Genomic DNA, 25,278 nt, shown 5'->3' with positions numbered 1-25,278 from the left:
CCCAACCAAAGAAAAAAAAAAAAAAAAAAAAAAGAGCTGAAAATATATCAAGGCCGCCCGTCCGTCAAGAACCGTCGCCAAACTGCAACACAGAAGAGACGGGAGAGAACACACACACACACACACACACACACACACACACACACACACACACACACACACACACAGTCCTTCACGCCCCGCGACGCTCTGGCATCTCTCGAGAAGCCTTGTTGTGATGACGAAGGGGAGGAGGTCCAGCAAGGCCAGTCAGATGATTGTTACGAGAAGGAAACAATTGCACTGTGTATACACTACTCTAACTGTGCCACAACTTCATACATATCATCAACGTCTCTTAGTGAACCCTCCCTGCGAAGATAAGCCGCTATATTCTCTCTAATCACTGCCAGTCGGTCCATTTGCATCGCTAATTCAATCCATGAGATTCATGAGGCAAGGCTGTGTATCCTCATACGGTGAGGACCTCATTCTTGTACACAGCTTCAAATTTTCCTTTTTAGAAAATATTTCTTTATTCATCCGTCGCACTGGTCGGATGAAGGGGATAGAGGGTGTATGAGGGCAAGGGGCAACAGAGCGGCGTCAGGTGTAGACAAACAGACACCAACATCGCTCCGCTACTGCTATATAGAGGCCAACAGTCTCCCTTAACCAGACCCACCTACCCACCCACCCCAGCACCCGCAGACAAAGGTGTCGAATCGGAAGCAGGTGGTGTCTGGCTGGCGTACCCCGGATGCTGAATCCATTCAGGATAGGGGGATATTGTTAGGTTATTTATATTCCTTTATCGAGAATTTGAAATGATCAATCTAACACGAACGACATAGGCAGGTCCGCCAATGAGAAAACGTTCGTGGGCTTTCGTAGAGTCGATGTGACGGTGTGAAGACCTTCAACGCATTCTTTACCGAATCCCAGCTGAATCTACCGTACTTCGAGCCTCTCTATTGCTCGATCCCTCACAGCACCATACTCGGCGACCTGCAATTCGACAGAGCCCCTACACACGGGGCTGTGTGCTTCCCACACCCGTCGTCAGGCTACGGCCGGCAGCTGAAGGCTTTACTCCTGTGTACACATAACTCTGTCCTCACCCTTGGGCTACACCAAACAGAGAGGCATTCCCCCGCGGCCATGCAAATATACAAGCGTAGGCAACCTCTTCTTCCCGCCGGCCACGCCTCCTTCATCCCCGTCCCAGGGATGGGATAGACAGCTTGATCCTGTATAGGAGCCGCTGATGGAGGGACGTGGGAATACACAGGGTGGGACAGATAACAGACGACCTGATGGTCCATGAGGAAGGTATCTGTGATCATGTCCTAGATACAGTGGTAGAAACAGGATAGCAAAGAAGAGGATGCATCTCCATTACCCATCCACCCACCCTGCTCTCCCTCCGGCAGAACTGCCGGAAGGAAAGAGATAAGAAAAAAGCAGTCTTGCAATTCCAGCGCTCAGGGAACTCGATTCCTTGGAAGGAGTCCAGTCCTCTGTTACAATCTATATATGAAGAAAAAAAAAAAAGGAATCGACATTCTGAGAGTTTTGTGAGATAAAAGACCATTATCTATCTCTCATTTTCTCTCATGTCTCCACCTTTGTTGTGGAACGTAGGAGCAGGGCAGGTCCGCCATGGCCCCCCTGCGAACTGACCAACGCCGCCACCTTATGTGGTTTCCTCCCGTGTCGTCCACGGAGGACCACTGTGTCATGAGGACCGATGCTCTTAGGAATGATACACACACATGTTGTTATAACCACAGGGTTGTGGCGGCAAGATCTCCTGTAGCGAGCAGGACTACTGTAGCAACAAGATCTGTCGTAGATGTATGTTGTTCTTAGCATTCATCTGTAGCCAAACTGCTTCTTGTAATCCCCCCCAAGTCTTACAGCATATGTCCTCTTCCTCATTATCACTACGAGATCCATACTCCAATACACAAAGACTGGCTGGAACTCCTTGAAATCATGACAGGAAACGCATAAAACCCATAGTTCCTTCAGCCCATAATCATACTGTCTCAGAACTTTTTTTTTCCTTAGTATTAGAAAAACTGAGGAATGTTCCCCATATCATGAAAATACCAGGAAAGAAAGGATCTTTCTTACCTTATGCCAACAATGATTAAAAGAGGTTCAGTCACAAGTCTTCCCCTCTGCGCCCATATCTTGGCTCGGACCTTTAACTGAGTCGGCTGGTGGCCCTAAGCAAGTTCCCAGCATTGCAAGGGAATAATTAGGACCACCACAGGATTTAAAGGCGCCTTCCCAGGGTACTCGCTCGCATCGTTGCCACATGTGAAGTGGTGTTACTACTCGTATCTGTGGCCACCAGCACCTGGTGACGCAGACGATCTCCCGTCAAGGTTTTTTTTTTTTTAAAGTCCACGTTCGTAGAGCCTAGTGATGATTCATCAACAAAGCAATTGAGAGAGAGAGAGAGGGTTGGATCTTCTCCCAGTACGCGCGTAAAACATCTATGACATGGATAGCTGTGTCGTCGGCAAAATATCTTTTGTAAACAGCTTAATCTGTCTTGGCCGCGTCATAAAATTCTATGGTTATCGCCGCGCCAGAGCCTACATGACACACGATGTGAACGGAAACAGCATAATTTCCTCTTTCCATATGTAGTATATATTGATGTGATCCCTCATTCTCCCCCTAAAGACGTAATACCCGAAAGCGAGCTCATTTTTCTTCGTGGTTATCTGCATCATATATATATATATATATATATATATATATATATATATATATATATATATATATATATATATATATATATATATATATATATATATATATATATATATATATATATATATATATATACGTACTACCAGAAGTGGAATTCGACATCATCGTAACCATGATGTTTGTGCCAGTACTTGGCAACACTGGGGCTGGGACGTAAACAATTCAAGTAGCCGAACAGGTTTTTCTGCGACACTTGGCTCGAGGCGTCTCCCTCCTGCAGGTGCTGACTTCGGTATGTGTCGGCAAAGGACGCCCCAGACGAGGAGGACTTGTGATCCCCGGCGATACGCTGTAGGCTACTGGGACCCCTGTGTGTGTGTGTGTGTGTGTGTGTGTGTGTGTGTGTGTAATTGCCTCTTTGCGCCCGACGAGGCAAGTATTCTACACTCGTCAAGCCCTGTCTCTTAAAGTCTCTCTTTAGTATCATTCAGCTTTTTGCAGACCCTTCATATCATGTGTATTTACAATCTCGTCACTTCATTTGTCCCATTCATTCATCACCGGACAATTATTAAGTAAGTATGTCTTCACTATCCTATGTATAAGTATATCTTCACTATCCTACATGTAAGTATGTCTTCACTATCCTACATGTAAGTATGTCTTCACTCTCCTACGTATAAGTATGTCTTCTCGTCTTTTTTCTTTATATATATGTGTCCTTCAGAATTTCTTTCGGGACCTTATGAAACTTGTGGTCAACTCGCGACACATTCGCTTTCATTCAAGTCATAGCCGCTGACCTCCCACCTGTAACTCACCTGTTTTAAGCTATAGGTCCCATCTTTCTTGCCTTCCTTTGAACCTTCTCCATCAGCTCTATCTGTGTATGTACGCACGAATATACGTCTATATAGGTATATATGTGTCTTTCTGACATCTGACTTGAAAAAGGTAAAAAAAAATCCAAGACAAATGTAATTACAGAAGCGTAATTCAGAGGCACGTAAGCATCTCCGATTTCCTAGGGCTAAGTTCCTCCCGGTAAAATCCTCAGTAATAACCCCATCACTTGACCATCACTTTCCTACGGTGCTGCTACAATGGACAGGAATCTTACAAACTTCCCTCTCCACCCCGAGCCAACCACCGCCTCCTGGTGGTGTCCAGACCTACCAATCAGCGTCAGCCACAGGGGGTTGTTTTACCCACCCCTACCCCCCCTTTACCCCCCAGAAACTAACGAGGGGAGCAAATTACCTCACAATTCACCTGCCCATCTAGATAATTAACCGCCGGAAGTAGCTGGACACTGCCTACGACAGATGGTCAAAGCCTCCCCGAGGGAAGGGTTGCGGGGGAGAGAAAAAAAAATACTCCTGTCGTCTTTTCTGTCTAACTGAGCAAGATGATCTTTGTTTTTAGTGGTGGTAAGAAGTAAATCTCCTTATTTTGGTAAAAACTTGATTGCCTCGTCGCCCCAAGCGTTCCTCAATGGTCAAGGAATATCTGATATAAATATATATATATATATATGTGTGTGTGTGGCGAGGTGGCGATGGGAATGAATAAAGGCAGTGTGAATTGTGTGCATGGGTATATATGTATGTGTCTGTGTGTGTATATATATGTGTACATTGAGATGTATAAGTATGTATATTTGCGTGTGTGGACGTGTGTGTATATACATGTGTATAGGGGTGGGTTGGGCCATTTTCTTTCGTCTGCTTCCTTGCGCTACCTCGCAAACGCGGGAGACAGCGACAAAGCAAAATAAAGAAAATATGAATATATATATATATATATATATATATATATATATATATATATATATATATATATATATATATATATATATATATATATATATATATATGAGTCAGAAATAGAGACGATAATTCTGAACGTGGAGGAGATCTGTGTCGACTGACCACACACTCTTACTTAACACTGCATACACACACACACACCCACACACACACACACACACACACACACACACACACACACACACACACACACACACACACACACGTCCCTGTTAACCTGATGAATGTCTTCCTTCCCGACCCTCCATAAGGAACCATACATCCCAAGAGAGGCGACTGGTTCCACATTCTCACACATCACTTTACACTTTGCCTCACTCCGAAAAAAATTCTATTCTATACCGTAATTTTCAGTCTTGACGCCTATACTACTGATGGTGGTTCCTCCAAAATCAAAGAGGGAGTCTTTATCTTCAATTTCCATTACGTAATGAATACGTTGTTGATTATCCAGTACGTAATGAACGCTTCGTTAATGATCCTTTACGTTAAGACATTAAGGTCTGCCTAAGCCCGGTCCAATGGCACCATTACGTAATGAATACGTTGTTTGATATCCAGTACGTAATGAACGCTTCGTTAATGATCCTTTACGTTAAGACATTAAGGTCTGCCTAGGGCCCGGTCCAATGGCACCATTTCTTCTTGCTTCGTTCGTAGCCCACCTTTCGTGTTTACACGAATTCTTTCGTCGATGTCACTCACTGGTTCGTGTCGTCCCCCTACAGTAACGAAGGATATTCTAATAATCGATTTGAGTAACTACTATATTGCTCTATAGTTAGTCAGCCACTATGCACACCAGCCATAAGATAGTGGACATGATAACTGTTGCATTATCATTTATCTCTTAATAAAATTGTACTTTTTCTTATGTATTTTACGTTATTTAATATGTATAATATTTTTGTTTTCGAATGGCATTATTCTAATTTCCATCGTTTCCCAGTCTATTTCTTTTATTAGCGTGGATAGCGGAGAGGAAGAAGAGGTAGGATAGGGGAAAGGGATAGGTTGAAATGGAAAAGAAGACTGAAGAGTGTGTGTAAAGGTGGATGGTATAAGTGTGTTTTGACACGTGGGGGATTGTCTAGAAGTGTGTTTTTGGTGCCTTATTCACACACTCCCGGCAGACTTGGTGTGTGTGTGTGTGTAGCTATGACGTGGACTCCTCTCTCTCTCTCTCTCTCTCTCTCTCTCTCTCTCTCTCTCTCTCTCTCTCTCTCTCTCTCTCTCTCTCTCTCTCTCCCCGGGAAAAGTAAATGGATAACGTGGTTAGTTTTAGGACCACGTGTATCCGTTCTGTTGAAGCAAGGAATGCCTTCGTGACAGATGAGGAGGGAGGGAGGGAAAGAGAGGAAGCAGGGAAGGTGAGGAGAGGGGCAGCGGAATGGGAAGATGGGAAGATTACGGAGTGTTAATGGAGTGGGAAGAGAGAAAAGGAAAGACCAAGAAGGGAAGGGACGAGGGAAAGGGGTATCAGGGATTTTCCCCTGTTATGAAATCAACCTTTCCCAACCCACCACCTTTTTATACAAAGAAATACAAAGGAATTCTAAGAAAAAGAGACGCAGTGGATTCTAACGAAGCTATTTGTGGTAGCGGAGGTGGAACAGAAACTTATGGAGGAGCGCGGAAGAAGTAAAAACCCATACACACGTTTCAGAGAGAAAAAGCCTTTAAATGTTTCATATAACTATGGAGGCGCAAATAATATCAGCTGTAGATCTGCATTATTTATCAATACTACGCTTTAAACGCATCTATGGTATTATCTTCAACCACTTGGCAACCATTCCATACATCAACAATCCTGGTGATATTTTTTTAAAGGTACTACTTCGCCTCGTTCGAATTTAATCGTTTAAAATCATGTCATGTCAGAGACAGACGTGACATGACATGCTGCCCGACTCGAGAGGGGGTATGAGAAACCTCGCTGGCGCACTGACCATACAAGACGTGAGTCATTCTAAAAGGTATACGTATGCCAGCGAGCGAAGCCACGCCCACCTCCACTAGTTCTCCAATGTTTACCTCCGCGGAGGGGCGGTCCATGTGCCCGTTTTCCATCGTCCAGTACGCATTATCCTAATGATGTCATCTTAACAATGCACTTTATTATTTACTGATAAACTCCACGAAGTTACCCTCGTAATTACAATAGGAATTAATATACAACAGAACTTATTTTCTTTGGTTTTTATGGGCCAATACGACGCATGGAAACTATCGACGCGATTGTCAAACTACTTGTTATGAACTTCGTTGCGAAAACAAAACAGGACTCGAGGAATCAGAGGGTCAGTGCGCCCCAGACAGCGTCTGTGGCAAGATGGGAGTAACGGGCTTCTGTGCAGATTATGTGTGTTACGTGTGGTGGTGATAAACACAGTTTTAAATCAGTTCCAAGACAACTTATACATTACAGTCCTCATATTCCTGACTCGTATCTCTCACGGACGGAAATTCATCGTGCAAATAATCCCATCTTCATCCCACGGGAAAGTATTAAATGGAGTTACAAAACTGAAATAATGAAGTCACGTATATATATTTTCAGTCCGATGATCAAAAATTCTGACAAGAGACATATCGAGTGATTAGGTCGTCTTTGTGATCCTGACTGGCGTTTGGGAAACATATATTGCTCGAGTGACATACATTCTTAAGCCGGTCAGTGATCAATGATCAACATAGTGACTTCTGATTAGTATCTGGAAACGATTATAGTGATTACAGTGATTAGAGAAAAATAAGGCAAAGCGTTGTGTTGTGATAAGTGGCCATAGTACACCATACATATAAACCCTGGATATAGTGTGATTACTCAGATATAATGTGATTACTCGGATATAGTGTGATTACTCGAATATAGTGTGATTACTCGGATACAGAGTGATTACTCGGATATAGTGTGATTACTCGGATATAGTGTGATTACTCATATAGTGTGATTACTCGGATATAGTGTGATTACTTGGATACAGAGTGATTACCTTGAAAATTTGTTGGGTGATTCATTTTCTGAGTCACGTAACCCGTGACTGATGATTGTACACCTGCCGGCTGACGGAAGGTAAGTTACCTAATTACATTTCATGAACGCGTTTTGTCCTACCGATTATATAAAGCCGATATGCAGGGCCTGATTAAGGGATGGGAGGATAGGTTAAGGGAGGGAAGGCCTAAGGGTAATAAGAGGGAATGGGCAATTATATGTGTTATATATCGTATATGTGATATATACGAATTTCTACTATTTTATTTTATAATCTACTTAGTCTATATGATCTGGTGCCAGACCTTACGTTGCTCACTCCATGTGAAGCCGGTGATATAGACCTCTCTCTCTCTCTCTCTCTCTCTCTCTCTCTCTCTCTCTCTCTCTCTCTCTCTCTCTCTCTCAAAGTATCCACTCTCCTATATCGCCACCGCAAACACCAGCCGGGGTCCTGCATGTCTCACTCCACCTGCTCCACGTAACTCAAAACTCACGAACCACATCGCTAGGCTGAGGTCACTCGCTGCCTATATCCACTCGCCCCGCGCCACTTGACACCACCTAACTCACCCGTCCTGGTCTCCAGTGGGACCACTTACATCCGTCCACCTGTTGGAGCCACCTGATATCCCATGCCTCACCTGCCCTACCTCACCCATCCACCCACCTAATGCCACTGGCGAGTCACACATCCGTCCAGGTAGTGGGCGATCCAGCTATTTTGACCTTGAGTAGGTGCTGCCACTCACCTCCCCTATTGGGCAATAACTCTTCTCTTCTTATCTTTATCTTATGCTTGTGGCAATCACTCCTGGGTTAACGACCACACATCCCTCTGTCGTTAGCAGGTCAATGGAAGTTTTTATCATCCCGATCACAAAGCTTTGTTGAAACTCATTTTGGCTATAAATGGTTTACGTTGAATTGATGACAGACTCGACTTATAGAAGATTGCTTTGGAGAATTACCTTACAGAGGAGCAGTGATTACAGTGACGAGGAAGGCCACCAGCGTGGCAGTGAAACTCAAAACATGCATGGCAGGGTAGTGCTTGTACTTTCTCCATTAGATCCTCAACTTCCAGTAGATCCTCAACTTCCAGTAGATCCTCAACTTCCAGTAGATCCTCAACTTCCAGTAGATCCTCAACTTCCAGTAGATCCTCAACTTCCAGTAGATCCTCAACTACCAGTAGATCCTCAACTTCCAGTAGATCCTCAACTACCAGTAGATCCTCAACTTCAATACGAGCCCTGTGAGACAAGGGCTCGTATTGAAGGCAAGGATTATATTGTCAGTGCTATGGGATGATCCAGGTTAAGGAGGAAATGTAGCTGGTCGACCAACGTTTTCTCGTCAGCTAACATGTGGATTGATGACAGGCGTCTGCACAAACTCTGGGATAGCAAATGAACTGCACTTTGTCTGAAGGTCAATACATTACGTGGTCTAAGACGTGTATGTATTCTTCAATGTCAATTTCAATTCCTTGATAGAGAGGACCGGGTTCCTAGTGCTGCCATTAGGATCTTTTAGTAATTATTGTTTCCATTCCAATAACACATGAGATAAGAGCATGTTATCTCAAACGGCCTTCCCCACATTCCTCCCTCCGCCAGTAACCACATCACGTTTATGTGGCCACAGGGGAGGAAGGTCACGTCTTCCCAGGAACCTCCACGAGTCATAACCCCACCATCGTCCACAACCCCGGTATTACCTCATTACCTTACAACCCCCTGACACCTCACCCCCAAAACCAGCACTGTCACGTCTTAAACCCTGGAATTCATCACTAGAAATAAAAGTCACTCCTACTACTAGTACTATTACTACTACTACTACTGCTACTGCTACTACTACTACTACTGCTACTACTACTACTACTACAACTACTGCTACTATTACTACTACTACTACTACTGCTACTACTACTACTACTACTACTACTACTGCTACTACTACTACTACTACTACTGCTACTACTACTACTACTACTACTACTACTACTACTACTACTGCTACTACTACTACTACTACTGCTACTACTACTACTACTACTGCTACTACTACTACTACTACTACTACTACTACTACTACTTCTACTGCTACTGTCACTTCTACTTCTGATGCTACTGTCACCTCTACTACTATTACTACTACTACTACTAATAATAATAATGATAATAATACTAATACCACTGCTACTACAACTGTTACTACTGCTACTACTTCTACTACTACCACTGTTACACTATTACCTCCACCATCACCACATCCACAACCATCATCCACTACTCCTGCCACCAGCATACTCGGGACTCGGGTGATTCACCTTCCACTAGCAGTAGAAAACACTTTAATGTCAAGGACAACCAAGAGAGAAGTATTTCCTCCACACATCAACCGTGTACCCTGGTCAGGTGCCTGGCCTGCCCCTCGACAGGTTGCAATACCACAACAATCAAGTTGTAGATGATGTGGTAAAATATGAGCTTTGGTTACACTCGTCTCAGCTAGCTGGATCATTGCTTATAGTCAGGGAAAGCTAGAAAAACTAGAATTTGGGTCATGCCATTTTGAAAAAAAATACGAGTATGAAGTCAAATGGCGTCCTAGCTACGTCTCTTCGCTGTATATCAACTGACTGTTATATTTCTTTCTTGTGTCTTCCCTGATGATGTGATTATTACACGAAAAGGCACTTGGGAACTTATCGTGTTTCATTTTCCCCGTGGACTCATAGGAATATACTTGATCACGCGCAAAATTGTGATCCTTTCCAATATATATATGTATGTGTGTGTGTGTGTGTGTGTGTGTGTGTGTGTGTGTGTGTGTGTGTGTGTGCAATGCTTCTGAGTTCCACGTGCTCAAAATGCCAAGAGATCATGACATTACGAATGTCATACGGATCTCAACCTGGATCCAGTTTCACCCTGATCTAGTCATTTCATCGGTAATACACCGTACATAAAGCTATAACCTCCATATATCTTTGATATTCCTCGGAGGCAAGAAAATGATCTAATTCAAGAGAGAGAGAGAGAGATAGGTGAGTAATTTGACTCACTTGTCTTTGATTTTGGACTGATGATTACGTAAGAAATTACGTTGAGGTGTGAGAGGCAGGTTCTGAACGGAGGGGAGGCGATCGCCAAGGACGTTCTGACGGACATCCGGTACGACCACTCCGTTAACTGGGGGGGCGGCGGGCGAGGTACCTCTCCCTCCCTCCCTAGAACCCACCCGCTACCACCACCTCTTACTGTAATGGTTGGTGGTGGGGAATAGCGGTGGTGGTGGTGGTGGTGGTGGTGGTTAATATTGGTTGGTAATGGTTTCATCGCTGATTTCAGTGGTGTATTGAGGTGGTTATGGTCGTGGAAATGGTGGTTGTAGTGGTGTTTCGCAGTGGTATCATTACTGATGGTGGTAGTGGAACCACTACCCCTTCCTCCTCTCCACTCTCCCCAAAGAACAGCGTTGGGACGAGACGTAGGCGATCCTACCGTCAAGGGTGGTGGCAAGGTCCTCTTACGAGAGGCCTGTCGTCCCCTCACTGCCAACCTGACACCATCACTCTACAGTATGCGATGAATTACCTCCAACACTACAACCTCCCACACTACAACCTCCCACACCACAACCTCCCACACCAAAACCTCCCACACCACAACCTCCCACACCACAACCTCCCACACCACAACCTCCCACACTACAACCTCCCACACCACAATCTCCCACACCACAACCTCCCACACCACAACCTCCCACACCACAACCTCCCACACCACAACCTCCCACACCACAACCTCCCACACCACAACCTCCCACACTACAACCTCCCACACCACAACCTCCCACACCTCAACCTCCCACACCACAACCTCCCACTTCTCTCCCCATTTCCTCAGCTCGAAAAGATATATTCATCCACTGGTGCACATGAAGATTATGTTTACTCTCTATTCCAAGCCACAACAGCAGCATATTAGTGTCATTTTACTCTATCCCACACAGCCTCGTTAGGACCCAGTGGCTAACTGCTCTTTGAATTCATTGTATTTGATATAGATCATCACCTTAGCTAGACTCCACTTCACTACCTCCTCCTCCTCATTCGCCCCCTCGTTGGCTCCGTCACCCCCACCCAGGAAACTCCCGGCAGGTGTGCGTGTCGGGCACACAGTAATAAGATCTTAACTGCTGGGAAAGAAGCGTGGCCGTACCTGGTCATTAATGCATAAACTTTAGCCATGCGGGGATTTCCAGCCTTCAGCTGTGTGTCTTGCTCCTCACTGCAGGACGCCACACATTATCTTCTTGCCGTGGCTGACAGGGTACACTGCACGAGCACACACACACACACACACACTACATGCCACACCAAGGCTGGGAGGGTATCAACTGCACCAGACCACGCCACACTATGGCTAGGGGAAGGGTTAACCGCACCAAACTACTCCGCACCATGGGTGGGAGGGCAGCTGCACCAGCCCACACCACACCATGGCTCGGTGAAGGGACAGATGGACCATTTCAACCCACACCATGGCTGGGAGAAGAGTCAGCTGCACAAACCCACACCACACCATGGCTGGAAGGGGCAGTTGCACCAGCCCACACCACACCATGGCTCGGTGAAGGGACAGATGGACCATTTCAGCCCACACCATGGCTGGGAGAAGGGTCAGCTACACAAACCCACACCACACCATGGCTGGAAGGGGCAGTTGCACTAGCCCACACCACACTATGGCTGGGCGGGTTTACTGCACCAGCCCACACCACATCATGACCAGGAGGACCATTTGCGGTATCAGACCACATCACACGCTGAGGTGGTCTTTTGCGCTGGTGGACGTGGCCACAGTGGACATCAGTTCCAGATGTGTATTGTCCTGGTAAGGTATACGTCTCATGGGGTTTGGTTCTGGTACAGTTATACTCACTAGACCTGCGGTAGAGAGAGACGAGGTCTGTTCATACCTTACGATGGTCACACGTTGGTTCCACTACGCTACAACACGGTGTCTGTCATCTGTATTTGTCTCATTGAATCATTATTATCCGTCACATCCCCAGGTGGCTCATGGATGGTTTTCCTGAAATATCAGAAATTCCTCAAATACACAAGACTTAAACCATGAGGAGAACTCTCACTCCGTGAGACGTATACCTTGCAACACCCATGAGGCTGTGAGATGTGTGAGTTATGAACAGTTCTCTCCCTCACACCCTCACGCTTGTGCTACACTCCCCTCTCTCGTAGGCCCACCACACCCTCACCAGCTATGATGCGAGACCTCATCGGGAATCAGATCTCGTATCACCTGCTCTCCATTATTCATATCGCGTGAAGTTTGTCTTATGATTAAAGAAGGACACACGGATAGTGGAGAGACTGAGGAACGTGATAATTGTAAAATGGGAGGAGAGCAGGTGGCAGGTCCTTCATTGGCTGGGTGTGTGGCTAACGAGTTAGTTGAGCAAGTGGATCTGCTTGGCTGGTTAGCTGGTTAAGTGGAGGGCTGGCTGGTTAACTGGTTGATCGGGTGGCTTAGTGCTGGTTAGATGGTTGGATGGGAGGCTGATTGAGTGACTTGCTGGCTGGTTTGGTAATTAACCAGCTATTGGATAGTTGGCTGGTAGGGTGGCTACCTGAGTAGTTAGATGGCTGGATGGCTGACTGGTTGGCTAGCTGGGAACGTTGCACCTCCTGGAAGATCGAGTCTTACTCCAGAAAGGTTCTAAACGGCAGGTTGTGGAAACGGATCTGACGAAGGGTGCAGCTAGGGGAGGCGCACCGAGGCACCAACCATGACTGGGGGAAACACCGTGGTAGTTGGCTGAGCACACGTGGTGATTGTCAGGAGTGCAGCAGACTGGGCCATTGTTCACCAAGTTACCAAGTACTTATACCCAAAGATAATGCGTCCATGTTTCCGGGTTGATGTGGGGAGTGAATAAGTGTCTTTGTCTGTGTTTGTGCCTCTCTATGTCTCTCTCTCTCTTCTCTCTTCTTTTTCTCTCTTGATTACGAATCAGGTGGGTGTGCACGGCTCATCATCCTCGTTACCACGAGCACCCACCCACCACACGATAGCGGAACTGCTGGGTCCCGTAGGAAGAGAACGCTAACTGGGTTATAACGCCGCGAGCTAAAGGTAGAATGAGACGATCGTGCAATTGGCCAACTTCAGCCAAGGTTCATGATGGCCCTTGAAAATAGACGTAAACCAAGTTGACTGTCGTAACACATCCTGCGGTTATGTATTATAATCAAGTGAATGTATTATAATCAGAATATCGTCAGACACTGAGGAGATAAGTAAAAACGTAACTGTGAATAATGACAGGCCTTTAAGATCACTTTTTTTCCATCTAAATCTAGAGACGTTATCTTAAATTATTCCTCACCGAACCTGGTCTCAATAAGACCACAAGACCTGATATATATGTATATATATATATATATATATATATATATATATATATATATATATATATATATATATATATACACGTACATGAGTGGCGTTTCAGGCCGAAATAGTATCTGTGGGACATAATCCAACACCCAGTTATAATCCCCCAAAGCTTAACTGAAACCTGAACCACTTTAAGTATATACAGTGGAGGAGAGTAATGTCTAAGGGTGTCACCAGCTGGCTGGATGGGTGTGAGTCTACCAAGGGGAGGTGATGCTGCACCTCACACACCAGAAATTTCCACGAGCGCTGGATGGAAATGTTACGTTTTCCTTCACGTAGTTCTCATAAAGGACACTGTGAACGAACGTGGGGAAACTCATTCTGAATGTTGATGCATGACACTTGTGGGGAGCAGTGAGTACACCAACGCGGGCCTCTCTCTCTCTCTCTCTCTCTCTCTCTCTCTCTCTTTCACTTTCTCTCCCTGTCACTAACGAAGGCTTCACTGTCTCTTTCGAGCATCAACCAGGGCCCCACTGTCTCCCTCTATCATCAGCCAGGGCTTCACTGTCTCCCTATATCATCAACCAGGTCTTCACTGTCTCCCTCCATCATCAACCAGAGTCTCACTGTCTCCCTCCATCATCAACCAGGGCCCCACTGTCTCCCTCCATCATCAACCAGGGCCCCACTGTCTCCCTCCATCATCAACCAGGTCTTCACTGTCTCCCTCCATCATCAACCAGAGCCTCACTGTCTCCCTCCATCATCAACCAGGGCCCCACTGTCTCCCTCCATCATCAACCAGAGCTTCACTGTCTCCCTCCATCATCAACCAGAGCCTCACTGTCTCCCTCCATCATCAACCAGTTTCACTGTCTCCCTCTATCATCAACCAGGGCCTCACTGTCTCTCCCCATCAACAGCCAGGGCTTCTCTTTCATCCCCACCAGCAAACAAAGCCTCACCCTCTCTCTCCCCGCCACCTACCAAAGCCTCACTCTATCCCCACAGCCGACCAGCGCTTCACACGCTCCTAGCACCAGATACGTAAGCTAGCGAATCAACGTCTTCCTTCGGTGGTAAGTCGATAGGCTGAAAGCTTCAGCTTATTTGAGCTGACCAACTAACCACTGAGCAGGAAATGTTCCAGTCAGTCGATGAACTGTTAAGTTGTTCATAATCTTCCTCTTCGTTCAGATATGTTGCATCTGGGACACAAGTTGATCAATTATCTTAATGTTCACCTTTAATTTTGATATTCGTGTGTCTACTTTAAAGAGAGCATCTCACTGGCTTTCGGCAATGAGGAGAGGCTATTAGGGGTATCAAACTTATCTACTATCTACGTACATGCGTGTGATGCCTTACCATAGTCTGGTCTGCAAGAGACGATGTCGAGGAGGACCTTGAACTCAACTTCCCAGTGGCCAGGGAGGAGAAACTACAGGTGGAGTGGAGGCTGCAAGAGTCTTCAGACCTAAAGGATTTGCGAAGGACTTGGCCCTTTGCGGGTAATCCCTCCAGGACTCTGTAGCCACCTCGCCGTGGTAGTGTCGACGGGCGACCCATATCCTTCTTCGGCATCTCTGGGGAACTGGAATCACCTTCGAGAGAATCCTGCTCCAAGACGACCTTTTTGAAGGACTCGTGAGACCCGAGAACGTTCTCACATGGCCCTGTAGGGGGTTCCTCGCTCTTGGGGGAGCCTATGGGATCCAGCGTCTTTTTCGAGAGTTCAGGCGAACCAAGGTCGCTGATGCATGATTCCGGCGAACTCAAACTCCTCCTAAAGCACTCCGGAGAGCTACCGCAATCCTCATCCTCGTCCGTCACGTTCAGGACCATTGGGGAGGTCGAGGGCGAAGTGTCTCCCCTGCGCCTCATACTCGTACTCGAAGTGCGAGCCAGGGAGGAGGTGGACCTATACGGCCCCACGTGCTTCAGCATCCTGAGCCTGTAGGAAAGAGAAATGAAAGTGGATGTTAGTGATGCGCATCGATGTATCGCGGCTCCTATTACTAAGCAGGTCAGAGTCACTGCTAACACTGAGGGATTCAGTTCGACGGTGACTTTACGTTGTAAAAAAAAAAAAATCGGGTTGATTTAGGCATGACCAAACACTCATGGTACAGAGGCAACCTTGACCCTCACTCGTGGGCGAATCTACAATGGAAAAATGAAGGCCAACGTATCACTTTACTGACCCCCAGCGTGCGGTGTTACCACACGGATTTGTGAACGCACGCACACCCAGATTAACAGAAAAAAGAGAACGAATTTAGAGTTGAATCCCCTTACCTTACCTTACGGTATAAATAAAGAGAATCAACGGCAATTTGGGTCACTTTACTCCTGAACCCCCAACAGAAGCCAGCAATTTCTGAAATACTCCCGAGGATAAGAACTCATTGCGTTTAAGACCCTTGTGATCTTATCCAACGCAAAACATAAACAAATGCAGAGCGACACACAAAGACTCAAGGAACTCGAGAACAAACACGTCTGGAACACTTGAGTCCCTCCATTCACACTCGCCAACGGCTTGACGACCTTTCACAGGTCAAGTGGAGCCGGACGTTTACATTAAACAGGAAAAGTTGTTGATCGAGGAGAGGAAGGAAGCGGGGCAGGCACAGGCAGGGGAGATACGAGCAGGGGAGAGATGGTCAAGGGAGAGAAAGGAAAGGGAAGACACGGGAGAGGGAGAGATAGGCTGTAGAAAGATGAACAAGGGAGAGATGAGCAAGGTAGAGACGAGCAGGGGAGACACAGCCTTCACACACACACACACGCACACACACACACACACACACACACACACACACACACACACACATACACACACATATGTAGAAAGCAAGAAGCAAGCGTTGTGCTGGTGTATTGGTGTATTAGGCTCACCAACCAAAGAACATCACCTGTAGATACTGTCATTGCTCACGTCTGTGAAAGGCAAGGTCATGGACGTGCAACTCGTGACACCTGAAGACTCTGTCTGTCATCTGGCGCCAAGCACCTAACCACAGACTGGCGCAAGGCACCTAACCACAGACTAGCACTAGGCAACTAACCACAAACTAGCACTAGACAACTAACCACAAACTAGCACTAGGCAACAACCACAGAGTAGCACTAGGCACCTAACCACACACTAGCACTAGGCACCTAACCACAGACTAGCACTGGACACCTAACCACAGACTAGCACTGGGCACCTAACCACAGACTAGCACTAGGCACCTAACCACAGACTGTCACCAAGCAGCGACCATCAGAAGATCAATCATCTCAGATTAAGCCAAGTCGTCCCCTTCTGTCTACCATTCCATCCACCCTTACGCCACCAGTCTACGTTCCCCTCCCTCCTACTCTAACCCATCTTTGATATCATTTCTGCACTCTGTCCCCCCCTTACTTCTTCTCTCTTTGCACTACCTGCAGCGGACGTGGCGTAACGCTGAAGAAAAAAAAAAGGGCGGAGGAGTGCTGGACGTAAAAGAGAAAGCCTGAGCATCCAGCATCCGGAAGGGAGGGCCAAGGTTCAGTAGCACAATTACCGAGATCGTCAACTTGAGTGTCTTATTTTGACATCTCATCCACGCGGGTACGTCCTGCAGCCACTGCGCCTACTACAGTAGGTCTGAATACCTCATGTCACCTTCGTAGTGCCTGGCGTGGACGGCTAAGTACAGCGTCCACGGTCATTACGAGACTGTGATTGTGAACTGCTGGTTCCTACTTCCCTGCAGTTCGTGTGTGGAGGGGGCCAGCTATGGGGTGATAACGCTGGTCTGGTCTGTGGACGGTAGACGTAGTTCGACAAGGACTAAGAATCAATTTTCTTTTAAATACTTTTGTTCTGTGTGTGTGTGTGTGTGTGTGTGTGTGTCGTGTGTGTGTGTGTGTGTGTGTGTGTGTGTGTGTGTGTGTGTGTGTTAAAGCTGACGCCAGATATGCAAGGAGAACCACCTGCCATCACGATCTTGCTTTTAAGAAACTATAACCCCTAATAGGGGTAGTCGTAAGGTCCAGAATTACGCTTGCCATCAAAGGGGTCTCTTGATGAAGAGGAGATTGACCTTTAACGACCTATACGTAATTCTGCTCGTGAGGCAACGCAGTCTCTCCACCACTGGGCCAAGTTGATTCATTGATCGAGACGGTGTGTGAGGGGAGGGTGGGATGCTGCCTCGGAGGTGTGGTGGTGGGAGATGCTTTGTTGAGGGAGCTCAGTTGTTCTATGGCCGTATCTTCAATTAAATAATTTGCACATAATGAGTCCCATCTGCTCTGCCACAAAAGCTCGTCATTGCGTCACTGAGGCTTGTTAAGGAGGCGAGTACGTAAGGGGAAAGCCAGGCGACACAAGTGAAGAAATTCTCCGACACAACAGCAAGTGGACTGGGGGGAGTGACTCCCAGAGATCATACGAGTGCCTGTGTGAGGGTGAAAGTACAAGGGATAGGGAGAAAGGGGTCCTGTACGGCGTCTTCGACCTCGACCTGCAGAGAAGAGGTGGCAGCAGTGAGAAGCAGAACCAAGGGAAGGATGAGAGGCGAAGGAAGGAGGGAGTTGAGGTACCTGTCTATGGGGGCAGCAGTGGGAAGCAGGACCAAGGGAAGGATGAGAGGCGAAGGAAGGAGGGAGTTGAGGTACCTGTCTATGGGGGCAGCAATGGGAAGCAGTACCAAGGGAATGAGAGGCGGAGGAAGGAGGGAGTTGAGGTACTTATCTGTGGTCTGCTAGGGAGGTGGGTGGCTGCTGGAGGCTCTTGATGACATGAAGTACCACATGAAAGTGAAATCGTAAAGGAGGATTTAGCAAAGTACAGAAGAAAAGGTAAAAGTTGGGGAAGTGGTAAGAGGCACAATAGGGAAAGAAGGCGAGATTTGGAAGAGAAGAAACTGGAATAGGAGTGAGGAGTGAGAAGGACGTAGCGTGAGAGAGGATAATAAGGTAAGGTAAGGGAGGAAAGGCAAGCATCATAGAGAGAAGAGGTTAAGGAACAAGGCAATGTTTGTAAAATGCGGAGGAAGGGAGGGATCCAGTATGGAAAGAAGAGGGTCTTGTTTAGATGCTGCATCCATGTTCTGTGTTGTATACGCATGTTATTTTGTCAAAGACTCAAATGCTGTGTCACAAGCTCATGTGCTGTGTCACAGACCCAAACAAACTTATATTTTGTGTAACAGACTCATATGCTAAGGCTCGCTCAGGCGGGAAATGGCAAACACGTACGAAAAAGAAAAAAAGAAAGATCAATACATACTGATATATATGATCAACGTCATATTATTCTTGTGTCCCTGCGTCATCTGGTGGACTGATCACGATGGTCTTCCGTTGTCACGGTAAATTTGCCGCGAAAATGAACTGGTATTTCTGGTCTGTTTTTGGCATGTGAGAATGATGAAGATGACGATGGCGTATATCAGTCACACACCAGGACGTACCATTTGCTTCACCTTGCGAGTGAGGGAACGGTGAACAAAGTGCAGTTCCAAACGCGCGTCTGAAATCCGTCTTTCTCCGAATAGTAGAATAGAATTACGTCAATCGTGAACTGCTGGTTTTATTTGCGATTGGTTGTGGCTCTTCAGCACAGGATGGACCCAGGATCAGCTGTGCCGAGTGGTTTGCTTGAGTACCTCGAAAAATCCCTAGAACTCCCGGCACAGAGCTGAAGGTAAGAATTCAGTTTCTCATCAAAAATCTTTTGGATTGTACTGTGAGGCGTCATTGAAATCACCTGAGATTTAATTGTTGTTTTTCCATCGTAACGGTAGTGAACACGAGCAACTATTTCCTTTTGACAGTCATAAAGTCAAAGAGCAAAGGAATGAGGATCTTACTTTAAACTCGCACTTGACTCATTTGCCCAACGACGCAGTGTGGGTTCATTTTCACCGTCACATGAATACTGCGTGGCCGCTGATAACTCAAGGGTAAGCCGATGTGACATCTGTTTCATTCCCTACACGACCAAACTTTAGAACTCCACCTCATCGTGTTTCTCCTTTCAGCTAGGACCTGGCCCTTTTCATAATGTAGGTTTTCCACTTCCTCCGAAATACACAAGATAAGATTATCTCTTCCATTCTATTTTATCCCTTTTATTAACCCCTCTTCATATTTCAATCAAGACCGGATCTCGATGTGTACTTAAAAAACCCTAACTGGACCTCCCGACATTAAAAAGAAAAAAAAATGTACGTCTGTACGTGCGTATCACCATTTTTTTTGGGGGAAAAAAATACTGTTTGCTTCTGAGTTGAGAGGAAATCTTAATGCCACAGCGTATATAAAAAAAGATCAGACTGTGGGTACCTTCCCTTTGCGACAGTGAAAGAAAAAGTTATATGTCCTAGACAAGTTCGGGGGAGAAAGAGGTGGTCAGAGGCGCCCTCTGTAAACACGCCAGCCGGAGCCTGGGGGCTTGATCTCCCGCTCCTGCTTCCGGCTTCACCAACGGCCTTACCCTTTATCTCTCTCTCTCTCTCTCTCTCTCTCTCTCTCTCTCTGTCTCCTTCTTCCTGTCTCCTCTCATCCATAGAGAAGTATCGGTCTGTCTGGGTCTTTGGCCTTCTCTTCCACAGAGAAGGATCGGTCTGTCTGGGTCTTTGGCCTTCTCTTCCACAGAGAAGTATCGGTCTGTCTGGGTCTTTGGCCTTCTCTTCCACAGAGAAGGATCGGTCTGTCTGGGTCTTTGGCCTTCTCGTCTACAGAGAAGTATCGATGTCTCGTTTTTTCTTTTTCTTCATACCATTATTTCGATTTCATTATTACTTCATTATTTACCTTCTGGGAATTCTGGGGATGACCAGCTTTTAGGTCACATACAACAATTTCTGTCTTTAGGGGATGCAGTATCGATAGATAGATAGCTAGAAAGATAGACAGGTAGATAGATAGTTAGACGGATAAAGAGACAGTCGGACGGATGGACAAATAGGCTGTGTTTCAGCTAATTAGGTGCAGCGTATCTGGCCAAATATTGCATCTGCGGCGCTGAATAACAAACTGGATCATTCACTGACTGTAATAGTTTCGTTACTGACTTTCCCACCAGGTCTCCCATCCCCCTTGCGCCTGGAGGGTAATCACTAAGTTACTTCAGGTACTCCTGGTGACCCATTACTCCCTCATTACCAGGGATTATCCAGGATTAACGGAATACATTAACCCGTTTCGTCGAGGAGGGGTCGCTCCATCACAGAGTGGAACCCGTTTTTTCTGTGAGTTCTGTAGTTTCACTGGTGACCCCCGAAGAACGTTGAGATACGTGAGGTGGACCTGTCAGATTGTGAGCCAGTGTGAATCAACTTGAGGCTTAAACTGACTGGCAAATCCAGCCATATATGTTCGAATGGGCAGCAAACTATTGCCATTACATAGCTCACACATAGGAAAGGAATTCTATATCCATATGTAGGCTTCAGTATCATCTCATATAGGCTTCAGTATATACTATACAGACTTCAGTACCTTTCCATCTATCTCTTCAGTATCAGTCTACTATCAAAATGTCAAGCGAACCTTATCCATATATTTGATTCCACTCACAGGATCAGGAGACACCTCGATGTTGTTTGACTTAGGCTGAGCTATAGATACCCATGGGAATTTGCCCCTTCCTGTCGACACTGAACAGACATGGTGTAAACTTAGCCAGTAGAATTATTTTCACACCTTGAAACATTATGCATGTGACTCTCGTAAAACTAGCGAGGTTTGAGGTAATATTTTACCAAGAGATGAGCCATTTTTTTTCACAAAGGTGTCTTTAAACTCCAGATAGTTGAGATGTGACGTAACATTACCTACTGTAAATAGTTCACTTATTATGTGACTTGTTATATAATTCAGTCACAGTGGCCTTCTCCGTCCTCCTCCTCCTCCTCCTCCTTCTCCTCCTCCATCAATTGTTGTGGCCGTCTCTCCTCCTCCTCCACACTCGTTCCTTCATCCCTGCCTCATTATTCAGCTACCACATCCTCGTACCACCTGAAGTTCGCCATCTATTCTTCCCAGCTATGTAACCTTCGGCAGAGAGTTTGTTCTCCCTGTTTCTCACAGTAAGTGTGACAAGTTATCTTTTATATTCTTCCTCTTCTTTTTCATTTCTTCCTCTCTCCTTCCCACGACCCGGGGCAGCGGCAGCCACAATAGGAGGCTGGTATAGTGTTCCTGGACCGGAGTGTCACTTTTGTCCAACCAAGGTTTTGGGGCACGGATCGGCGCCTTCAAGAGTGTGCTATCCCACACGGCACGTAAAGCCTCTAACTCTGACCCAATGATATAGAAGGTGATCCCTAAGGAAGTCAAACGCTTATTCAGTATCGCTCTCCGCGTCACTAACTTGGAGAAAAAGATCTTTTGTTCCGCTCCGAGTGAGGACGAGGCCACACAAAGTTCGGTAAGTAACTGAACAAATTATTTGTTCTTCCCTAGACCAGTAAACTGTTATTTAGGGAGTTAATAGAACAGTGGCACGGTTGGAATTAGGCATGGGGACCCCTCACCGCTCTTTAAGACCTTTCCCTCTACCTAAAACCACCACCACCACCCATTCCCAGCCCCATTTCTCGACCTACTACAACCCCAGTTCCATCCCCACCTGTGAGGAATGGACGTCTCCACTTGAGAGCAGTGGAATCTTGTCAACTGAGGGAGACAAGAACCTCACAATACGCCTGAAGATTCCTTTAAGACTTTGTGCTAAACAGCGAACATGATTAAGCTCAGTGCCACATCATACATCAGGTCTCCCAGTGAGGGACGTACATGCAAATTCTGATGCCCCATAAGACCAAAATGTCAGAGTCAAAATACCACCAAAAGAAATATACGGAGAGATGGACATCGTTTGGACCATAGACCCACCGAAGTCTTCTTCCAGTTGGGAAATGACTGAGTGATATTAGAGGGAGATCTTACCAGTGCAGGAGGAGTCTTTGTGACGATGGAGCAACGAAGGATAAAGTTCTGAAGAATGAGAATCAAAGAGACGTACCCACAGCGACAAAAGACACACCAAGGGGAAGAGCGGCTTCTTGGGAGGGCCGTGACGACCAATTTCCCTGAGGACCAGTTTTTGTGAGGACCAATCTGGCGGGGTTTATGTGGACCAGTTTTCTATGACAACACAAGCAGCCAGGAGGAGAATTAGCAGGGTTTTTTTTTCTGTGTGATTTATAATGGGGTTGTAATCTCCCACTCATGTCCAGATTAGGAAAAGAAACTGAGAGGACTAGAGACAGAGATATCCAAATACTATGAGAGAGAGAGAGAGAGAGAGAGAGAGAGAGAGAGAGAGAGAGAGAGAGAGAGAGAACTGATCATCCGTGCTGAGTTCCTTTCCCTGATACAAGGTCAGGTTTCACAGACTGCGTGTGTGATGGATGAGAAACGACGTGTTCTTATGGTCACTCGGTGGTGTCACTCTATTTTCTTGTTATGATAATTTCGTCTATGGAATGACAATACAGATTTTGTTAGTTATTTCCCAAGATATTTTCCCTCAGGCACTTAAACATCACGTGAGAATACATAGCAGTTGTTTATGATACCATAACTGGTAGGTAGTGACATCGAGGACATGGACAAAACCCGAAGATAAACACACACACACACGCGACACCTATAAGCAGGCGTGAGGACCTCGGGGTGGGGGGAACTTACCCTATGCCTACACTGCTTGGCCGCCCACCACCAACCAGGTTGTCCCCCCCCAAGCAGGAGATAATCCAATTCTGGCGCGGGTTACAACCAGAGGCTGACACAACGTGGGAACGCCACTGGTGAGGCTCTTCAATACCCATCCGATGGAGATGCCTAGCCAACTCCCTCTTACCTTCCGTGCATCACACGTATCCAAATACGTTCAAATGATCACGAATATATTATAATAATAACTATTGATGACCCGATTGCTATAGAGAAACTGGTGGTGGTTTATCTTTCCGGATAAACCAAGCTAGTAGAAGAAATAGGTAACCTTCTTCAGGACAGGGATGTCCTTCGCCGTCTACCCCTGGGCTGTCCTATTGTTTCCCCGGGGGCAGTGTGTGGGCCACCACCCCAACCAACCAACCGGGTTCCCATGGGACGAGGAGGAAAGGCAAGGACGCGAGATATAATGGTCAGGCCAGAGGAAAAGGAGGAGGGTAGCAGGAAGGAGATATCTTAAGAAAGGGAGGAGTAAGGCACTGGTACCATGCCCGCCATTGATGGTGATTTTGGTATAAGAGAAAAACTTAGTTTTTGTAATAAATTGGTAAGAAAATAAGATGTGCGTATTGCATGACGAAGGCCTGATGATCGAGATGAACAGTTCATTCATCTAAGAATGAAACAGATATTGAAATGAATGTAACATGAAAAGAAAATGAACGTGAGAAATGAGCATGAGAAATACACGTGTGGAAAAAATGAATGAAGCGAAGGCGTGAATTAGAACGTAGTTAATGAAAAAAGAGGAAAAACACAAGAAAAACCAGCGATGCGGTAAATGACATAAAGACATGATTACTGAAGGACATCTTATGACGTTACATAATCGCTCAAGTGAACTCATGGAGACAGAAACAGGTTCCACAAGCAAATATGGAAACTGGAATTTATCAAATAAGAAGCTGTAAACCGCCGTGATAATGAGGTCTAGCTGGAACTGGATTGTACAACTGGGGTTGTGATCGCATTCAGAACCACATGATGAAGTTGACCCTAAGCTTCTTGGTAGAAGCCTCCCTATGGGAGGGTGTTGTTTGGGATACTCCCCTGGTTTGACGGCTACTTCCAGGGAATCCCAACCGTGTCCCTTGCCATCGGATCCTACAGCAGACAGCTCCACCTCCCCACTCACAAGGGTTTACCATACACACCTTACACTCACTCTCTCTCTCTCTCTCTCTCTCTCTCTCTACTCACACCCCACCACTTGTCCACGTTCTTGTTCTTCGCCCTTACATTTCTGCATCCTGCTTTCTCCCTTTGTCTCCTCCACGCAACTCACGCCACTCTATCTTCCCTTGGCCTAATGCACTTCACCTCTTCTCTCTTCCATGCAGCACACTCCACCTCACTCCTCCTCCATGCGACACACTCCACCCACACTTCCCACAACTCCACCTAGCTGGTCCTAGACCCTGGCTGAAACACTGCGTGGCCATCGACACCCCCCACAAACCCCCTTCAAGCCACGAGACTGCACCACACAGTTGTCCAGATGACATCCTCAGTCAGTCACTTCACCACAGACAGACTCGCGACACGAAAAGTGGGATAAACAAATACA

The 25,278-nt window shown here is 46.3% G+C and overlaps 2 protein-coding genes across 3 annotated transcripts in view; one reads left to right on the top strand and one right to left on the bottom strand.

Annotated features, from left to right (window-relative positions):
• Window positions 1–25,278, bottom strand: part of LOC139757818 (uncharacterized) — a 40,989-nt gene that overhangs the window by 9,459 nt on the left and 6,252 nt on the right. For both annotated transcript variants that reach the window (XM_071678690.1, XM_071678691.1), the window contains exon 2: window positions 15,351–15,936. In XM_071678690.1, coding sequence (XP_071534791.1) covers window positions 15,351–15,929 — 579 coding nt within the window. In that variant the 5' untranslated portion in view covers window positions 15,930–15,936. The remainder of the gene's footprint in view (window positions 1–15,350; window positions 15,937–25,278) is intronic.
• The window catches only part of LOC139757817 (uncharacterized), a 274,147-nt gene continuing 255,726 nt past the window's right edge, over window positions 6,858–25,278 (top strand). Inside the window, exon 1 of the mRNA XM_071678687.1 lies at window positions 6,858–7,617. The gene's annotated coding sequence lies outside the window, so the exon portion shown is untranslated. The remainder of the gene's footprint in view (window positions 7,618–25,278) is intronic.

The sequence above is a fragment of the Panulirus ornatus genome, chromosome 28 (assembly GCF_036320965.1).
Source record: "Panulirus ornatus isolate Po-2019 chromosome 28, ASM3632096v1, whole genome shotgun sequence".
In the NCBI taxonomy this organism is placed as follows: domain Eukaryota; kingdom Metazoa; phylum Arthropoda; class Malacostraca; order Decapoda; family Palinuridae; genus Panulirus; species Panulirus ornatus.
The sequence above is the reverse complement of the archived record's forward strand: the minus strand, read 5'-3'. Positions and strand labels throughout refer to the sequence as shown.